This window comes from Zosterops lateralis (assembly GCF_965231275.1).
Source record: "Zosterops lateralis genome assembly, chromosome: 18".
Lineage (NCBI taxonomy): Eukaryota > Metazoa > Chordata > Aves > Passeriformes > Zosteropidae > Zosterops > Zosterops lateralis.
Window position 1 is genome coordinate 11,062,500 of NC_139778.1, and position 20,133 is coordinate 11,082,632.

Consider the following 20,133-nt stretch of genomic DNA (forward strand, 5'->3'; position numbering starts at 1 on the left):
GATCCATCATTTCTCCCTCACAGGTTTGGATCCATCATTTCTCCCTCACAGGTTTTGCCTCTGCTCAGGGAGGGAAAGAGGAGAAAATGCACAAATTGAGCAGCACCAACACTCCTGGGAACTGCTGGGCAGGTTTTCCTCAGCACAAATCAGGGTAAAAAAAAGCTGTGACTTCCTCAAACCAGAGAAAAAACAGGGAAAAACAGGAATTTTGGGGATTTTTGGACAAGCCCCACTGAGGTGCTGCAGTGCCAAACCCAAAATTCACCTCCTGCTCTCCAAAAGGGATTTTTGGTCTCCTCTTTTCTCCCCATCTCACTCCAGTGCTCTGATAAAAGGAGATGCTCCATGAGCAGCTTCTGCCTCCTCTCCTGTGCAGCCCTGGAGCCTGGAAACTTCCTTTGGAGGGGAAAATATGGCCCAAAAAAAATGGGGATAATGAGTTTAGGGCAGGGGGTGATGCTGCTGAAAGGTCCTGGCACCACAGCAGGGCTGTCCCCAGCCAAATTCCCCACCTGGGCCTCAGATTTGATGCAGCAGCTGCAATTTAAGGAGGAAAAAAAAAATGACAATTTCTATGATGAGGTTTCTAGGCTCATTGAAATAACGAGTTCAACAAATTTTCATTTCTCAGAGAGGCTGCTGTGAGCACAAGGGTGGTTCCTGCAGCTCGTAAATCGATGTGGGTTTGCTCCCTGAGCAGCCAGGGGGGGATGCCAGGACACCATTCCCTAAATCACAGCCCAGCAAAAGCCAAGTGAGTCACTCCAATAACAGCAGAGAGTCCCCAGTCCTGCAGCCACAGGGACAGCAGCACCACAGGATGAGTTTTGGAAGGAAATTAAAGCTGATCCAGGGACTCTGTCACTGTCCCAGGGTGCTCCAAGCTGGCCTTGGACATTTCCTGGGATGGAGCAGCCACAATTTCTCTGGGAATTCCATCCCAGCCTGTCCCCACACTCACAGAGAAGGATTTTGTCCTCCCAGGGAAGAATTTCTCCCCAGCATCAATCCCTGTCAGGTTGGAGCTGTTCCTCCTTGTCCAGGCTCCTCTCCAGGGGACAGACCCAGCCCTGGCTCTGGGTCTGAGGAGGATGAGGAGCACAGATGATGCTGCTGCTGCTTCTCCTGGTGCTTCCTCAGGGGTTGATTTGGAGCTCAGGTCAGCAGCACAACACAGAAATTCCCACTGCCCTCCTGATGATTTCAGTTTTATATTTTATCTTTTCAGGCTCTGAGCTCACAGTCAGTGTCACTCAGCTCTGCACACAGCAGGGACACAAAACAAATCCTTGCCCAAATGGACACCAAGGACAACTCTCAGGCCCAAGAGCACAAACAAGGGGGGCTGGAGGGAGGAACAACAAGGATGGGACCTCACAACCTGCAGCTGCAATTGGACAATTCAAGCCCAAGCTGCAAATGGACCAAAACTGATCCAAGTGTCACACCTGGGGACCCTTTGGCCATTTGGGGACCATTTTGGGTCCCCCTTGGGTGTAGCCCTGGCCAGGCTCTTGTCCTGCCCAAGGTGGATCCTGGAGGCCTTGGAATAAATCTCTGCTTTATTCTCCAGCTCTGCCCAGGCTCTGCTCCAGCTCAGCCTTCCCAAGGCATGAAGGCACAGAGGAGTTTTCCAGCATCACTTCCCTCCCTGGGGCTGTGCTGGGCATTTATAAAATCCCTTAAAAAGGGATTTTTGGGGTTTTTCCCAGCTCTGCACCCACACTGCTCAGCCCCAGCACCCCCCAGAGCTCTCCCAGCTGCAGGAGCAGGGAGATGCTGCAGGGGAGGGGAGGAAGGAGGGAACAGCATCTCCCACTCAGCTCTGAGATCTGAATCAGCAGCAGAGCCATCAGCTGTTCCATATCCAGCTGTCCTGAGTCACAGCTCGGGTTCCCAGGTGCTCCTGCTGCCTGTAAATCCTTTCTGGGAACTGCCCCAGAACACAGCGGGGTCAGGCCTGGCCTCCAGCCCCGGGTGACCCTGCCCTGGCCATTTCCCCTGGATGGAGCAGCTGGAAAAGGCAGCAGGAGGGGCTGTGCCAGCCTCACCCCAACCCCAGAGGGGTTTTGGGGCAGAGCAAGAAGGGCTGAGCCCACCCAGGGGTTCCCCCAGCTCAGAACAAACCCCCCTGAGCTCCATCCCCACCTGCTCCAAAGCACAGAAATAGAAATCCCACAAATCCCAGCCCTTCCCTACCCAGAGCCAGCAGAGCCAGGGCTGGGTTCTCTCTCCCCTGGAGTAATTAAAGCCTGGTGATTATCCCACTCGTCAAACACAGTCTAGACAGGGTTTTCAGTGCAGTTCAGGGCGAATTCTGCATTTCCCAGGGAGACACACACACTCCTCACTCCAGGCACCCAGGAGATTTTAGCAGCTCCCAAAAAAAGTCTCATTTCTGTGCAGGATGGGCTGGAGAGGGGCTGGAGCAGCTCCCAAAAATCTCATTTCTGCCCAGGACAGGCTGGAGCAGCCCCAGTAAACAGCAGTGGTGGAAACCCAAAGGGTTTGGGGTGATGGGGAAGGGATGGTTTGGGCTGGGAGGGAGCTCAAAGCTCATCCCCTGCCACAGGACACCTTCCTCTGCCCCAAAACTCTGTTAATTGTGGGGGAAAAAAACTCAAATTAGGCATTTTTTTTCCTCACCCCAGAGCAGCTGAGGGACAGGTGTAACTCCCACCTTTCCTCTCCTGGCTTGGTGACACTAACCCTGACCCTGACCCTGACCAGGATCCAGCTCTGAGTGTGGGCACAGCCCAAAAACTCCCACAGAGACCCTAAAAACATCCCGGGGCTCAGATCCAGGAGCAGGGAGGGGAGAGAAGCAGCTTTTCCCATTCCCCCATCCCACCTTTCCTTATTCCCCATCCCAGCTTTCCTTATTCCCCATCCCAGCTTTCTCCATTTCCCATCCCAACTTTCCCCATTATTTCCCATCCCACTTTTCCCCATTTCCCATCCCAGCTTTCCCTATTCCCCATCTCAACTTTTCCCTATTTCCCATCCCAGTTTTTTTCCATTCCCCATCCCAGTTTACCCCATTCCCCATCCCAGTTTACCCCATTCCCCATCCCACTTTTCCCCATTCCCCATCCCAGCTTTCCCCATCCCAGCTTTCCCCATTCCCCATCCCAGCTTTCCCTATTTCCCATCCCAGGTTTTTTCCATTCCCCATCCCAGCTTTCCCCATTCCCCATCCCAGTTTTCCCCATCCCAGTTTTCCCCATCCCAGCTTTCCCCATTCCCCATTCCAACTTTTCCCTATTCCCCATCCCAGTTTTCCCCATCCCAGTTTACCCCATTCCCCATCCCAGCTTTCTCTATTTCCCATCCCATTTTTCCCCATTTCCCATCCCATCTTTCCTTATTCCCCATCCCAGCTTTCCCCATTCCCCATCCCAACTTTTCCCCATTTCCCATCCCATCTTTCCTTATTCCCCATCCCAGCTTTCTCCATTTCCCATCCCAGTTTTCCCCATTATTTCCCATCCCAGTTTTTCCCATTCCCCATCCCACCTTTCCTTATTCCCCATCCCACTTTTCCCCATCCCTCCCCAGGCACTGAGGCAGCTGCTGCAGCTTTGAGATTTTTCCTTTTGTTTTCACAGCTTTAACAGCTTTTTTTTTTTTTTTTTTTTAAATATGTAAATACGAAGGAAGGGTCAATGATTCAACAGTGATTAAGCCTGAAATATTCCACTTAGTACCCATTAGACTTTGAAAACACCCATTATGTTCCCAGAGCTTCCCCCAGAGCCCAGGGAGGCTCTGCTCAGCCCTGGGGAAAAGCAGATTTCTTGGAAAGCTGCTGAAATAAACTGGGCTTTTTATAAATACCCAGTTTATTCCAGTAGAAAGAAAAGGAAAAAAAAATAAAAAATAAAAAATAAAAAAAAAGGAAAAGACAATAAAAGAATGAATCTATTGAAGGTCCTTAATACCATTTCCCCGGAGAGAGAAAGAGAAAAATAAAAAACAAACCACAACAAAGCCAAATGGAAATTTTCTATTCCCAAAACCATTTGCACTGTTATTGCCTGTGACTAAAAAGAGATGGAAATATATATATATAAAAAAAAAAAAACAAACCCTCTCAGCTCCTTCTGCTTCCCTTTGGAAGAATAAAATCAAACTGAACTTGAAATGGGGAAATTTCCACCTGAGACAGAAAAATCAGCTGCCTGGGGGGGACTGTGAGGATGCAAAGGGAAAATAAAAATAATACAATAAAAAGATACAAGAATCTTCCCATCCCTGGAAAAATCCAGGATTTTTTGCTGTTCCCAAATCCCCAGGGATGGGGCTGGTGGAGCCCAAAGAGGCACCCAAAATTCCTCCTTTAAAATGTAAAAAGGAGGAAAATTACAATTACAATTACAATTACAATTGCAATTAAAATTAAAAATTAAAAATTAAAATTAAAATTAAAATTAAAATTTGAATTAAAATTAAAATTAAAATTAAAATTAAAATTAAAATTTGAATTTAAGGAGGAAAGAGCCTCCAGCAGGACTTTGGATTGGATTGAATGAGAAGGGACAGGAAAATCCCAGTTGGTGACAAAGAGGCACCCAAAATTCCTCCTTTAAATGCAAAAAGAGGAAAATTTAAATTTAAATGATCAGCTCAGCTCAGCAAGGAGCTCCTGATCAATAATTCATGGCCCAGACAGTGCAAGTGGCTTTGGGAGGAGCCCAAGGAATGAGAGACAAGGGAAAAGGAAGGGGAAAGAAGGGAATTCCCAACACTCAATTTAAATTCATTCCCTGTTTGTGACCCCCCCTGGCTTTGAGCAGTTCAGGGAAAAGGCAACACATTAAAAAAAATCTATTTTTAAAAAATAGACTATTAAAAATATTATAATATTAATATATAAGAATATATTATTTCTATTATTCGTAAAAATATTATAACTAGAATATTGAATAATAATATAATTAATTATGAATAATAAATAATAATAGATAATGATATAAATAATATAAATAATAGTAAATAATGATGAATAATGGTAAATAAATAATAATATAAATAGAATATTAAAAATACTAAAAAATAATAAATAATAATATTAATAATAATAATATTATAATAATAATAAATAATGATGAATAATGGTAAATAAATAATAATATAAATAGAATATTAAAATACTAAAAAATAATAATAAATAATAATTTATAATATAAATTATAATATAAATAATGAATAGTAATATAAATAAATAATAATGTAAATAGACTATTAAAAATACTAAAATATCATTATATTATTAAATAATAATATAAATAGAATATTAAAAATACTTTAAAATATTTTTTAAAATTCTTTTTAAAAAACCCTAAAAATATAAATAAAATATTAAAAACACTTAAAAATATTTTAAAAAATTCTTTTTTAAAAAACCCTAAAAATATAAATAAAATATTAAAAACACTTAAAAATATTTTTTAAAAATTCTTTTTAAAACACCCTAAAAATATAAATAAATTATTAAAAACACTTTAAAATATTTTTAAAATATAAATAAAATATTAAAAACACTTAAAAATATTTTTAAAAAATCTTTTTAAAAAAACCCTAAAAATATAAATAAAATATTAAAAATCCTTTAAAATATTTTTAAAAATACAAATAAAATATTAAAAACACTTTAAAATATTTTTTAAAATATAAATAAAATATTAAAAATCCTTTAAAATATTTTAAAAAATATAAATCAAATATTAAAAATACTTAAAAATATTTTTAAATTCTTTTTTAAAAAACCCTAAAAATAGAAATAAAATATTAAAAATAATTAAAAATATTTTTTAAATCTTTTAAAAAAATAAAAAAAGGCCAGATTGTGTTTAATTTTGGAATGAATGCCCCATTGCTGTGGTATATGGCAGGATGCTTGCCTGGCTGCAGCCCAGCTCTACCTATCCTGATGGCCAGGTCACTGTGCCCGTCCCCGAGGTCCTGATCCCGCTTCTCCTTCAGGGCTCTGTGCTCACAGCCCGGGGCCAGGCCAGGGAGCCCCTGCAAGGCAAACACAGACACGTCAGTGCGGCCCAGAGACCCCTGCAAGGCAAACACAGACACGTCAGTGCGGCCCAGAGACCCCAGAGATCACAGAGATCCCAGACACGTCAGTGCGGCCCAGAGACCCCAGAGATCCCAGACACGTCAGTGCGGCCCAGAGACCCCTGCAAGGCAAACACAGACACGTCAGTGCGGCCCAGATCCCAGAGATCCCAGAGATCCCAGAGATCCCAGATATGTCAGTGCATCCCAGAGACCCCAGAGATCCCAGACACGTCAGTGCGGCCCAGAGACCCCAGAGATCACAGACACGTCAGTGCGGCCCAGAGACCCCTGCAAGGCAAACACGGACACGTCAGTGCGGCCCACATCCCAGAGATCACAGAGATCCCAGAGATCACAGAGATCCCAGAGATCCCAGATATGTCAGTGCATCCCAGAGACCCCAGAGATCACAGACACGTCAGTGCAGCCCAGAGACCCCTGCAAGGCAAACACAGACACGTCAGTGCGGCCCAGATCCCAGAGATCACAGAAATCACAGAGATCCCAGAGATCCCAGAGATGTCAGTGCATCCCAGAGATCACAGAGATCACAGAGATCCCAGAGATCCCAGAGATGTCAGTGCATCCCAGAGACCCCAGAGATCACAGACACGTCAGTGCAGCCCAGAGACCCCAGAGATCACAGAGATCACAGAGATGTCAGTGCATCCCAGAGATCACAGAGATCACAGAGATCCCAGAGATCCCAGAGATGTCAGTGCATCCGAGAGACCCCAGAGATCACAGACACGTCAGTGCAGCCCAGAGACCCCAGAGATCACAGAGATCCCAGACACGTCAGTGCGGCCCAGACCCCAGAGATCTCAGAGATCACAGAGATCACAGAGATCCCAGAGATCACAGACACGTCAGTGCAGCCCAGAGACCCCTGCAAGGCAAACACAGACACGTCAGTGCGGCCCAGAGACCCCTGCAAGGCAAACACAGACACGTCAGTGCGGCCCAGAGACCCCAGAGATCACAGACACGTCAGTGCGGCCCAGAGACCCCTGCAAGGCAAACACAGACACGTCAGTGCGGCCCAGATCCCAGAGATCACAGAGATCCCAGAGATCCCAGATATGTCAGTGCATCCCAGAGACCCCAGAGATCACAGACACGTCAGTGCAGCCCAGAGACCCCAGAGATCACAGAGATCACAGACACATCAGTGCAGCCCAGAGATCACAGAGATCCCAGAGATCACAGAGACCTCAGAGACCCCAGAGACCTCAGAGACCCCAGAGATGTCAGTGCATCCCAGAGACCCCAGAGATCACAGAGATCACAGACACATCAGTGCAGCCCAGAGATCACAGAGATCCCAGAGATGTCAGTGCATCCCAGAGATCACAGAGATCACAGAGATGTCAGTGCATCCCAGAGATCACAGAGATCCCAGAGATCACAGAGATGTCAGTGCATCCCAGAGATCACAGAGATCACAGAGATGTCAGTGCATCCCAGAGATCACAGAGATCCCAGAGATCACAGAGACCTCAGAGACCCCAGAGATGTCAGTGCATCCCAGAGACCCCAGAGATCACAGACACATCAGTGCAGCCCAGAGACCCCAGAGACCACAGAGATGTCAGTGCATCCCAGAGATCCCAGAGATCCCAGAGATCCCAGAGATCCCAGAGATCCCAGACATCCCAGAGATCCCAGAGACCTCAGAGACCCCAGAGATCCCAGAGATCCCATAAATCCCAGAGACCCCAGAGATCCCAGAGATCCCAGACATCCCAGAGACCTCAGAGACCCCAGAGACCTCAGAGATCCCAGAGATCCCAGAGCTGCCCCCCAGCCCCATCCTGGAAGGACCCCAGGAGCAGGGCTGGAGGGCAGCAGCAGGAACAGCAGCCTCAGCAGGGGGGTCACACAGGCCCAAAATAAAGGTTAAAGATGAATAACTCAATGGGCTCCTCTGCCCTCGTTTGCACAACGAGTCTGAGCAGGGCTGGTAATGCTGATCCATCTCTGCAGGTCAGCCCAGAGCTCTCACCTGCCCTAACCCAGCGACTCCAGGCTCAGGAGGTGGGGATGAAATCCCTGTGGGATGTGGGAGAACCTTCCCTGACACCTGCAGCAGCCAGGGGAGGCCTGGAGTTTTATCTTTGATTTATTTCAGGTTGTGTGGTGGGCAGGGGGGCAGCCCTGAGCTCACAGTCAGTGTCACTCAGCTCTGCACACAGCAGGGACACAAAACAAATCCCAAATGGACACCAAGGCTCGTGGCTGCTGCTGAGGGCTGTCAACAACCAGCTTTGCTCTTCATTCACTGGGATTTATTTTATTTATTTCTATTTTTTTTTTCTCCCCTATTGTGTCTTTTAATGGTTTGAGGAGCTGCCCCAGGGATTTTGGTGCTGTTTGGTTCCTGCTGGGCTGAGAGGGGGAAAAACCTCAGCAAACACATCCTTGGGCTGGTGCCTTGAGCTTTGGCTTTGACATTTGCAGGTTCTGTGGTGGGCAGGGGGGCAGCCCTGAGCTCACAGTCAGTGTCACTCAGCTCTGCACACAGCAGGGACACAAAACAAATCCTTGCCCAAATGGACACCAAGGACAACTCTCAGGCCCAAGAGCACAAACAAGGGGGGCTGGAGGGAGGAACAACAAGGATGGGACCTCACAACCTGCAGCTGCAATTGGACAATTCAACCCCAAGCTGCAAATGGACCAAAACTGATCCAAGTGTCACACCTGGGGACCCTTTGGCCATTTGGGGACCATTTGGGGGCCATTTTGGGTCCATTTTTGTCCATTTGGGGACCATTTTGGGTCCCCCTTGGGTGTAGCCCTGGCCAGGCTCTTGTCCTGCCCAAGGTGGATCCTGGAGGCCTTGGAATAAATCTCTGCTTTATTCTCCAGCCCTCCCCAGGCCCCAGGGCTGCTGCTGCTCCGAGGCCTCGCTCACGTCCACAGGGATGCCCTGAGGATCCAGAGGAAGCCGTGTGTTAAAATAATGGAATTATTTCCATCCCAGGGCTGATGGATGGAATTATTTCCCTGCTGCATCCTGCCAGCCCTGCCCTGAGCTCCCACACCCCAAAGCTCACCCTTCACCCATCCATTCCCTCTGCAAAACCCTCACTGAGGGAATATTGGGCAGGAATGAGAAATAATTGAAGGTTTGGTTGGTTTTTATTCCTCCCACCTTGGCAAAAAGCCTGTGAAAAATCCACATAAAGAAAGGGGGCAGGGGAGTGGGAAAAGAGGTGGAATTGATGCCAGGCAGGGTTTAATGAACGTGAGCAGAGCAGCTCCTGTTGATCCCAGCTGGGGCTCCCGGGGTTATTTTACTGCAAACAATTAAAATCTCACATTGTGGGCTCTGCCTCCCTGGCACAAAAACCACCCCCTGCCACGTCCTGCTGAGGCTGGGAGGAAAATAAGAAAATAAATACCCTGGATGTGGCTGGAACAGGCCAATCCCCTCCCCAGCAAACAACTGGGAGTGCATCTCCATCCTAACTGGTTTTTTTTTGGTTTTTTTTTTTTCTGGGCTTGGATCAATTATTCCTTTAAAAAATGAATTTTTGCTGCTGGTGCCTGTTGAGGTTTTTTTTCCAGGATTCCTTGGTGGGAGGGAAGTTGGTGACAGGAAGCTCCTGATGTTGCAGGGATGGGGTTTGTTTGCTGAAGAAGCTGTTTGGGGTTTTTTGGTTGGGTTTTTTGGGGTTTTTTGGTTTTTTTGGGGTTTGTTTTTTTCTTTTTTTCTTTTTTTTTTTTTTTTTTTAACAAAGCAGTGAAATGGATTTTGTTTCTGTTTCCAACAGGAGCCTCTGGGCCCCACCTGAGGGGCTTTATTGTCTCTTTATCTCTGTGTCAGCTCCTGGACAAGTTGGGGATTTTATTTTTATTCTTTTTTTTTTTTTTTTTTTTTTTTTTTTAAACAAAGCAGTGAAATGGGTTTTGTTTCTCTTTCCCTCTGTGGTAATTTCTCCATCAGTTGGTGTTCCCTGGGGCTCTGCAGAACCTTTTCCAGGGCGTTTTTTCAGTGAAAATCTTGGACAGGAGGAGCAGCACCTGCAGCTTTGGGGCTGGAGATGTCCCCAGTCACTCCCAGTCCATCCCTATTTTATCATGAATTCTTCCTCCTCTTCTTGGCCAGGAGGAAGAGAATTATTTCTCAGAGGTGCCACTCTCTAAGTCATTTTAAAATTGGTTTCAGATCAATTAAAATCCTGGGCAGGGGGATGTGATCCCAAGTCCTTGCTTTGCCTAAAAGGATATTTTTATATATATTTGACCTAAAATAATTAAATATATATATATTTTTAATATATACATTTTATATATGTATCTTTATATGTATTATATGTATATCTATATATTTTTATATTTATATATATGTATTTATATATAAATACATGTACTTATATATATACACGTATTTTTATATTTATTTCTATATATAAAATTATTTTTGTATTTAAATATTTTATATATGTATTTATATGTTTATTTTTATATAAATTTATTTATTTATAAAAGTATATGTATTTATATATAAATACATGTATTTATATATAAAATATATGTATTTATATATTTATATATGTATTTATGTACTTATTATATTATATATATTAATATATGTATATATATTATATATATACATAAATATATATTATATTATATATATTTATGTACTTATTTTATATCTAAATGTTTAATATATAAATATATTTTATATGTGAATATATTTTATATACATATTTTTATATTTATTTATATAGATGAAATATATGTATTTTTATATTTATTTCTATATATATACTTATATATATATAAATATATGTATTTTTATATGTATTTATATATATATAAAAATCCTGCTTTGTCTCAAAAAGAATCCCTTTTTCCCCATTAAAAAACCCACCTTTTTTTCCTCCATAAAAGACATTTTCTTCCCTCATTTTCTTCCCCACACAGTCTCAGCCCAACCCCACACCTTCCCCACCAGCCAAGAACTGCACTGGGATCTCCCACATCCCACAACATTTATTTTTTTCCCTTTTTTCTCCTCCAACTTCTTCCTGTCCAAACCTCTCCCTGCCTGTCACATTTTTCTTTATTTTTTTTTCCCCGCACTAATCAACCCCCGTGGTTATTTGGGCTGACGCTAATTACTGCCACGAACTAATTAATGCCGGCTGCCTCTCCCTGCTCTTCTCCTGGCAGTGTTTTCTAACCCACTGACACATCCCAATTAAAGGCTCCTGCAGGCACCGGCCGGGGATGACTCAGAGCTGCATCAGCCCTGGGAGCTCCTCAAGGTCACCAGAATTGTCACAGATTGTCCCCACCAGCCCTGGGAGCTCCTCAAGGTCACCAAAATTGTCACAGATTGTCCCCATCAGCCCTGGGAGCTCCTCAAGGTCACCAGAATTGTCACAGATTGTCCCCATCAGCCCTGGGAGCTCCTCAAGGTCACCAGAATTGTCACAGATTGTCCCCACCAGCCCTGGGAGCTCCTCAAGGTCACCAGAATTGTCACAGATTGTCCCCACCAGCCCTGGGAGCTCCTCAAGGTCACCAGAATTGTCACAGATTGTCCCCACCAGCCCTGGGAGCTCCTCAAGGTCACCAAAATTGTCACAGATTGTCCCCACCAGCCCTGGGAGCTCCTCAAGGTCACCAGAATTGTCACAGATTGTCCCCATCAGCCCTGGGAGCTCCTCAAGGTCACCAGAATTGTCACAGATTGTCCCCACCAGCCCTGGGAGCTCCTCAAGGTCACCAAAATTGTCACAGATTGTCCCCACCAGCCCTGGGAGCTCCTCAAGGTCACCAGAATTGTCACAGATTGTCCCCAAGGGCGCCTGACCTGCCCAAACACGGCTGGAGTCGCCTCCAGATCTTTGTGGGTTTCTGGGGGATCATTGTGGGGTTTTGCTGTTCCTTTTCTAGAGGTGAAAATCCCTTTTAAATCCCATTGGATTGGAAAATCCAATTGGATGGGAATATCCCATTGGATGGGGAAATCCCATTGGATTGGAAAATCCCATTGTGCAGGAAGGATGGGAATGAGGTTTTGGGGAAGGGATGGAGGGATGGGACACAGGGAAAAAGATTCCCCACTGCCAGAGGACAGGGATGGATGGGAGAGTGGGGAGAAATTCTGGGATGGGATTCCCAGAGCAGCTCCATCCCAGTTTGGACAGGGCTTGGTGAAGGTCACCAAAATTGTCACAGATTGTCCCCAAGGGCCCCCGACCTGCCCAAACACGGCTGGAGTCGCCTCCAGATCTTTGGGGGTTTGTGGGGTTTGCTGCTTCTTTTCTAGAGGTGAAAATCTCATTGGACTGGAAAATCTCTTTGGATGGGAAAATCCCATTGGATGGGAAAACCTCATTGGATTGGAAAATCCCTTTGGGCAGGAAGGATAGAGAAGAGGTTTTGGGGAAGGGATGGAGGGGCAGGACACAGGGAAGGGATTCCCCACTGCCAGAGGGGATGGGAGATTGCTGGATGGGAGATTGCAGAGAAATCCTGCCCTGGGATGGGATTCCCAGAGCGGCTCCATCCCTGGGAGTGTCCCAGGTCAGGTTTGGAGCACCCTGGGATAGAGGGAGCTGTCCCTGCCCATGGGATGAGCCTGAAGGTCCCTCCCACCCCAAACCATCCCAGGGTTCTGTGATGGGATTCCACGACTCCCTGGTGGCTCAGGGGGAGCAGGAGGAGCTCCCAGTGCCCGTCCCTTCATTCCTTATCCCAGCAGGATTCCCCTCTCCCTTCCCTGTGTCTCCTCATCCAGGTTTGGCTGGAAAACTCTGTGCCTGGAGCAGAGCCTGGGCAGAGCTGGAGAATAAAGCAGAGATTTATTCCAAGGCCTCCAGGATCCACCTTGGGCAGGACAAGAGCCTGGCCAGGGCTACACCCAAGGGGGACCCAAAATGGTCCCCAAATGGCCAAAGGGTCCCCAGGTGTGACACTTGGATCAGTTTTGGTCCATTTGCAGCTTGGGCTTGAATTGTCCAATTGCAGCTGCAGGTTGTGAGGTCCCATCCTTGTTGTTCCTCCCTCCAGCCCCCCTTGTTTGTGCTCTTGGGCCTGAGAGTTGTCCTTGGTGTCCATTTGGGCAAGGATTTGTTTTGTGTCCCTGCTGTGTGCAGAGCTGAGTGACACTGACTGTGAGCTCAGGGCTGCACCCCTGGCCACCACACAACCTGCAAATGTCAAAGCCAAAGCTCAAGGCACCAGCCCAAGGATGTGTTTGCTGAGGTTTTTTCCCCCCTCTCAGCCCAGCAGGGACCAAACAGCACCAAAATCCCTGGGGCAGCTCCTCAACACATTAGAACACACGATGGGGAAAAAAATAAATTAAAAAATAGAAATAAATAAATAAATAGAAATAAATCCCACTGAATTAAGAGCAAAGCTGGTTCACAGCACTCAGCAGCAGCCACGAGCTGAGGGACCACCGAGCATCCCATGGCAGCCACTGGGAATGGCTGAATTTCCATTTCTTGGGAATATCCTTTCTTGGGAATATCCTCCCTGGGGAATAAATGTTTTTCTCCCTTGGGGAATGTCATTTATTGGGAATATCCTTTCTTGGGAACGTCCTCCTTGGGGAATTAATGTCCTTCTTCCTGGGAATGTCATTTTTTGGGAATATCTCCCCCTGGGGAATAAATATTCTTCTCCCTTGGGGAATGTGATTTATTGGGAATATTCTCCATGGGGAATAAATGTCCTCCTCCCTTGGGGAATGTCCTCCTCCCTGGGAATGTCATTTACTGGGAATATCCTTTCTTGGAATATCCTCCCTGGGGAATAAATATCCTCCTCTCTAGGAAATGTCATTTTTTGGGAATATCCCCCTCCCTGTGGCCACAGGATCAGCACCCAGCTCTCTGCAGCATCTCCCAGCTCTGTCTCCTGAGCTGACTCAGAGTTTATTTTCCCTGCAGCTGCAGATCCGTGGGGATGTTTTATTTTACCCCCCCAAAGAGGCAGTGACAGAACCTCTCTCAGCTGCTCTTTTCCCCTGACACTTTAATGGCAGGTTTGCTTTTCACCGTGGAGGAATTAATTGGGGGGTTGTGCCTTTTTTTTCCTTTTTTTTTTTTGTGTAAATTCAAAAAGGAACACAGTGAGATCAAAGAACAGCTGGGGGAGCACCAGGGCAGAGGAGACACTTTTGTGCTCCTTTTTTTGGGAAATTTCTCCTTTTTTTTTACAGTCCTGAGCCAGGCCCAAACAAAAAATAAAAATTCAGAGGCAGGAGGAGGGAAAAGCTTGTGAAATATCAGCAGAAATTCCTGTTCCAGGAGGAAAAAAGAGGCTCAGGATGGAGAAGGGAATGATGGAGAAGGGTTTGCAGGAATAAAAAATTTTTTTTGCCCTTGTGGAATTTTTTTTTTTTTTTTTTTTTTTTTTTTTTGCCCTTGTGGTATAAAAAATTCACCCAGTTTTTCTCAATCCCAGCTTTTTTTTTCCCAAAGGGATTTTTCACCCCAAAAACTGCTCCAAATCCCACAAACCTGAGCAGGAATTTGGGAATTTGGGAAAGGAATTTAAACCCCAATTCAAAATCCAGGAGCTCTGCAGCTTCAGCTTTGGGGCTTCCCAAATAATTTTATTTTTTTTTTTTTTTATTTATTTAATGAAAAATGCCTGGTGCATAATGAGAGAGAATTCTAATTAAGAGCAGCTGAGAAATTGCACTGCGGCAGTAAATAAAAGCTTTTACTGTCATTAATAAAAATGAAATGCTTTTTGGTGGAAATTAGGATAATTAGGATTTTGTGGGGGTTTTTTTTAGATAAATAATTCTGACCTTTCCACTCGATTTATTAAACACTGCACAGGGTGGGATCCAGACAGGTTTTTTTATGGATATCACACAGAAAAACAGATTTTTTGGGGGGTTTTTGAGTCTTTTAGAAGATGCCATGGGTGGGTTTGGGGGTCAGAACGGATTTTTAGGGCTGAAATCTCCACCTGGGACAGGAGACAGGGATCAGTCTGTAACCTCTGCCTTGGGGTTAATTGAGAAATTAATAAATTTAGCCCAGGTAACTCTGGTTTGCTCAGAGATAGAAGAGAAGGATGTTTCCCAAAGGAAAAAAAAAAATTCTCAATTTTTCACAATTTTTTTCCCAAAAAAAAACCTCCAAAATTTTTCAATTTTTCCCAAAAAAACCCCAAAATTTCTCTTCCTTCACCCTCAGAACCCAATCCCTTCCTCTGTGGGAAAGGAGGGATTAATTGATAAATTTGCCTTGGGGTTAATTGAGAAATTAATAAATTTAGCCCAGGTAACTCTGCTTTACTCAGGGATGGGAGGGAAGGATGTTTCCCAAAGGAAAACAAAAAAAACCCCAAAATGTCTCAATTTTTCCCAATTTTTTCCCAAAAAAACCTCCAAATTTTTTCAATTTTTCCCAAAAATTTTCCCCAAAAAAACCCCCCAAAATTTCTCTTCCTTCACTGTCAGAGCCCAATCCCTCCCTGAGCCTGTGGAAAAGGAGGGATTAATTGATAAATTAATAAATTTAGCCCAGGTAACTCTGCTTTACTCAGAGATGGGAGGGAAGGATGTTTCCCAAAACAAAACAAAACAAAACAAAACAAAAAAAAAAAAAAAAAAAAAAAAAAAAAAAAAAAAAATCTCAATTTTTCCCAAATTTTTTCCCAAAAAACCCCCAAAATTTCTCAATTTTCCCCAAATAACCCCAAAAATTTCTCTTCTTTCACTGTCAGAGCCCCATCCCTCCTCCCTGATCCCGTGGAAAAGAACCAGAGCTCCACAAAAAACCAAACAAACACGAGAATTTACTATTTATTTTGCCCTGAGCCAAGGAAATCCAAGCAGAGCAGGAATGCAGGGCTGGGCTGGCAACCCCCACCTCCAACAAAACAAAAAAAAAAAATAAAATAAATCCCCAAATTTCAATCCTTGAGCTGAAAAAAAACCTCAAACCTGCAGTGAGGATGTGCAGCTAATTAACTTCCTTAGGAGTCAACAGGAAAAAGCAGATTAAAAGGGGAATGTCAGGCATTTATTTAAAAATAAATTTCCATCAGAGGAATTTGGGTGCTGAGGATGAATTGCCAGCAGTCAAAATTGGAATAATGAACCCATCAAAGACAAAGAAAAACATCAGGAGGGAGAGGCAGGAGCAGGTTTACACCTCTGGAGGTGAAAACAGGGATAAGGAGGTTGAGAATTCCCAAAAATCTCAGAGTTATTGAGGTTGGGAAAGGTCTCCAAGGTCAAAATTTTGGTAAATTCCCACCTTGTCCCCAGCCCAGAGCACTGAGTGTCACCTCCAGGGATGGGATTCCAATTCTCCCAATGCCTGACACCTTTTACAGGAAAAAATTCCTCTTAAAACCAAGAAACTCCTCTTAAAACCAAGAAATTCCTCTTAAAATTCAAAAAAATTCCTCCTAATTTACCAAGAATCCTTTCCTAGTGCCCCCTCTCCCCAAAAGATGCTCCCCATGGGTTAATCCAGCTGTGGTTTAGCTCTGAGAAAACAACAAAATTGTGATTTTAAACACCTGGATGGTGTTTCCTCCTCCTCCATGGACAATTCTCAGCTTTCTTTCCCCAAAAAAAAAAGGATTTTAGGAGGCAAAAAGTCCCTCCTGAAGGCACATTCTGAGCCAGGCACAATCCCTGGGCAGCAGAGGATCCTCAGGGTTGTTTATTGAGTATTGAGCTCTCCAAAGCCTTCCCAAGAGTTCTGGCCCAAAATAGCCCAAAATTCCCCGTGCAAAACAACATCCAGTTCCCAAAGAGCCTCCAAGGCACGACCTGCACGTCCAGAAAAGGGCAGAGTCCTTTTCTTCGAGCAAAATTCTCAATTTCCTTCAAACAGGATTCTTTTTGGAGGGGGTAAAGGGGATCCAGGTCCCACCAGGAGCATCCTCAGCCCCTGCTCTGCTCTGCAGGATCCTCACCCTGCTCAGAGAAAACTCAGAGCAAAGCAGAGCTCAGGTTATTCCCCAGGCAGGGAAGGCAAAGAGGGATTTTTTCTGTGGGATGAGGGGTCAGCACTGGCACAACCACTATTCCCCATGAAAGGCTTTTAAAAGGCACTTCAGCTGCTGTTTGTTTAAATCCAAGGAATGCTCTGCCCAGCACACGAGGCTTTATTGATTTCCTCTGTACTCAGGAGCAAAAATAAGAAAAAAAAAATAAAAAAAAAATAAAAAACAAACCACCAAACGTGTTCCCAGCAGACAAGGAAAAAAAAAATAATAAAATAAAATAAAATAAAATCCAATGGAGCTGGTGTTTCCAGGGTGGAATTACAGCCCTGGCTCCTCATCCTCCTCTCCCTGATCATGTTTTACCCCCCCAGATATTGGCAGGTCCTGCTTGGGGCTGAGTGATGGCCCAGCAGCTCCTGCCCCGGGTTATTCATTAACTGCTGCTGCTGCTGCTGCAGCCTCTGCCCTGCTCTGCCCTGCTCTGTCTGCTGCCAGCGGGGACCCACAGACCCCTGGGACCCTTCCCAGTGCCCCTGTCCCTTCCTATGTCCATTCCCAGTGCCCCTGTCCCTTCCCAGTGCCCCTGTCCCCTCCCATGTCCATTCCCAGTGTCCCTGTCCCCTGCCAGTATCCATTCCCAGTGCCCCTGTTCATTTCCAGTGCCCCTGTCCCTTCCTATGTCCCTTCCCATGCCCCTGTCTCTTCCCAGTGACCCTTCCCAGTGCCCCTGTCCCCTCCCAGTGTCCATTCCCAGTACTGGGATCCATTCCTAGTGTCCCTGTCCATTCCCAGAGCCCGTTCCCAGTACTGGCATCGATTCCCAGTGTCTCTGTCCCTTTCCATTCCCAGTGTCCCTTCCCAGTACCAATATCCATTCCCAGTACTGGCATCCATTCCCAGTGTCCTTGTCCATTCCCAGCGTCCCTGTCCCCTCCCAGTGCCCCTTCCCAGTGTCTCTGGCCCTTTCCAGTATCCATTCCCACTGTTCCTGTCCCTTCCCAGTTCCCTTTCCCAGTACTGGCATCCATTCCCAGTGTCCCTGTCCCTTCCCAGTGCCAGTGTCCATTCCCAGTGTCCCTGTCCCTTCCCAGTGTCCATTCCCAGTACTGGGATCCATTCCCAGTGTCCCTGTCCATTCCCAGTGTCCCTTCCCAGTACCAATATCCATTCCCAGTACTGGCATCCATTCCCAGTGACCCTTCCCAGTGTCTCTGTCCATTCCCAGCATCCATTCCCAGTGTCCCTGTCCTTTCCCAGTACCAGCATCCATTCCCAGTGTCTCTGTCCCTTCCTGGTGTCCATTCCCAGTGCCCCTGTCCCTTCCCAGTTCCTCTTCCAATTCCAAGTTCCCAGTGCCCATTCCCAGTTCCCACTGCCCTTACCAGTGCCACTGTCCCTGTCCCTTCCCAGTGTCCATTCCCAGTTCCCTTGTCCATTCCCAGTGCCCCTCCCCAGTACCAGTATCCATTCCCAGTACTGGCATCCATTCCCAGTGTCCCTGTGCCTTCCCAGTGCCAGTGTCCCATCTATTCCCAGTACCAGTGCCCATTCCCAGTGTCCCTGTCCATTCCCAGTTCCTCTTCCAATTCCCAGTTCCCAGTGCCCATTCCCAGTGTCCCTGTCCCTTCCCAGCTCCCCTTCCCAGTACCAGCACCCATTCCCAGTGCTCCTTCCCAGTACCAGTGGCTATTTCCCAGTGTCCCTGTCCATTCCCAGTTCCCAGTGCCCCTTCCCAGTGTCCCTGTCCCTCCCCAGTACCAGTGTCCCTGTCCATTCCCAGTGTCCCTGTCCTTTCCCAGTTCCTCTTCCAATTCCCAGTTCCCACTGTCCATTCCCAGTGCCCCTGTCCATTCCCAGTGTCCATTCCCAGTGTCCATTCCCATTCCCATTCCCAGCAGGGCGGGCTGGGCCCCTCCCTTTGCAGACAGATGTTCCTGAGGAGAACAAGCCTGGAGGGAGAGGAGATGAGGCTGATTAAACCTCATTATCCTATTTAGTGACGGTGGCAGCAGAGCCAGGCACGGGAGGGGGGAGAGCAGGGGCTGGGGAGGGGCTGGGGCAGCCCCTGGGGGCTTGCAGCTCCCACCAGGGACAGCTGGATCCCACCAGGGACTGCTGGATCCCACCAGGGACTGCTGGATCCCACCAGGGGCTGCTGGAGGCCCCCAAGAGCAGCTGGAGCCCCACCAGGACCTGCTGGAGTCCACCAGGAACAGACAGATCCCACCAGGGACAGCTGGAGTCCACCAGAACCTGCTGAGGAGCAGCTGGAGCCCACCAGGAACTACTAGAGTCCACCAGGAGCAGCTGGAGGCCCCCAAAAGCTGCTGGATCCCACCAGGAGCAGCCAGATCCCACCAGGACCTGCTGAGGAGCAGCTGGATCCCACCAGGGACAGCTGGAGGCCCCTAAAAGCAGCTGGAGCCCACCCAGGTTGCTGGATCCCCACCTGGAGCAGCTGGATCCCACCTGGAGCAGCTGGAGCCCACCAGGAACTACTAGAGTCCACCAGGAGCACCTGGAGGCCCCCAAAAGCATCTGGATCCCACCAGGAGCTGCTGGAGCCCCACCAGGAGCTGCTGGAGCCCCACCAGGGACACCTGGATCCCACCAGGGACACCTGGATTCTACCAAGAGCACCTGGAGCCCACCAGGAGCACCTGGAGCCCTCCCTCTCCCTGCTCCTGTCCCAGTCCCAGCAGGGAATTCCTGCTGGCTCCCAGGTCCAAGGCTGTGGTGCAGGAGATGCAGGAGCCAGGGAGCTCCTGGAGGCCACAGGAGCCCCCAGTGCACCCAAATCCCCCCCAAATCCCACCCCAGGGGGCTTGGGAACACCCTCAGAATTCCACAGGGATCCCACAAGATTCGGCAGCTCCAGGACAAAGGCAGAGAATGAGGAAATCAGGGTGGAAAAGGACTCTGAGATGTCCCCAAGTGCCACCAGCCCACCTGAACGTGTCCCCCAGTGCCACCACCAGCCCTGCACTGCCCAGCCCACCTGAGATGTCCCCAAGTGCCACCAGCCCTGCACAGCCCAGCCCACCTCAGATGTCCCCAAGTGCCACCTCCCCACAGATTTAAACCCCTCCAGGGTTGGGGACT

General features: G+C 46.9%; 1 protein-coding gene across 1 annotated transcript in view; it reads right to left on the reverse strand.

Moving 5' to 3' along the window:
- The window catches only part of SLC39A11 (solute carrier family 39 member 11), a gene marked incomplete at its 3' end in the record, with an annotated part of 62,423 nt that overhangs the window by 28,372 nt on the left and 13,918 nt on the right, over positions 1 to 20,133 (reverse strand). Inside the window, exon 5 of the mRNA XM_083874717.1 lies at positions 5,928 to 6,027. Within this exon, the coding sequence (XP_083730843.1) occupies positions 5,928 to 6,027 (100 nt within the window). The remainder of the gene's footprint in view (positions 1 to 5,927; positions 6,028 to 20,133) is intronic.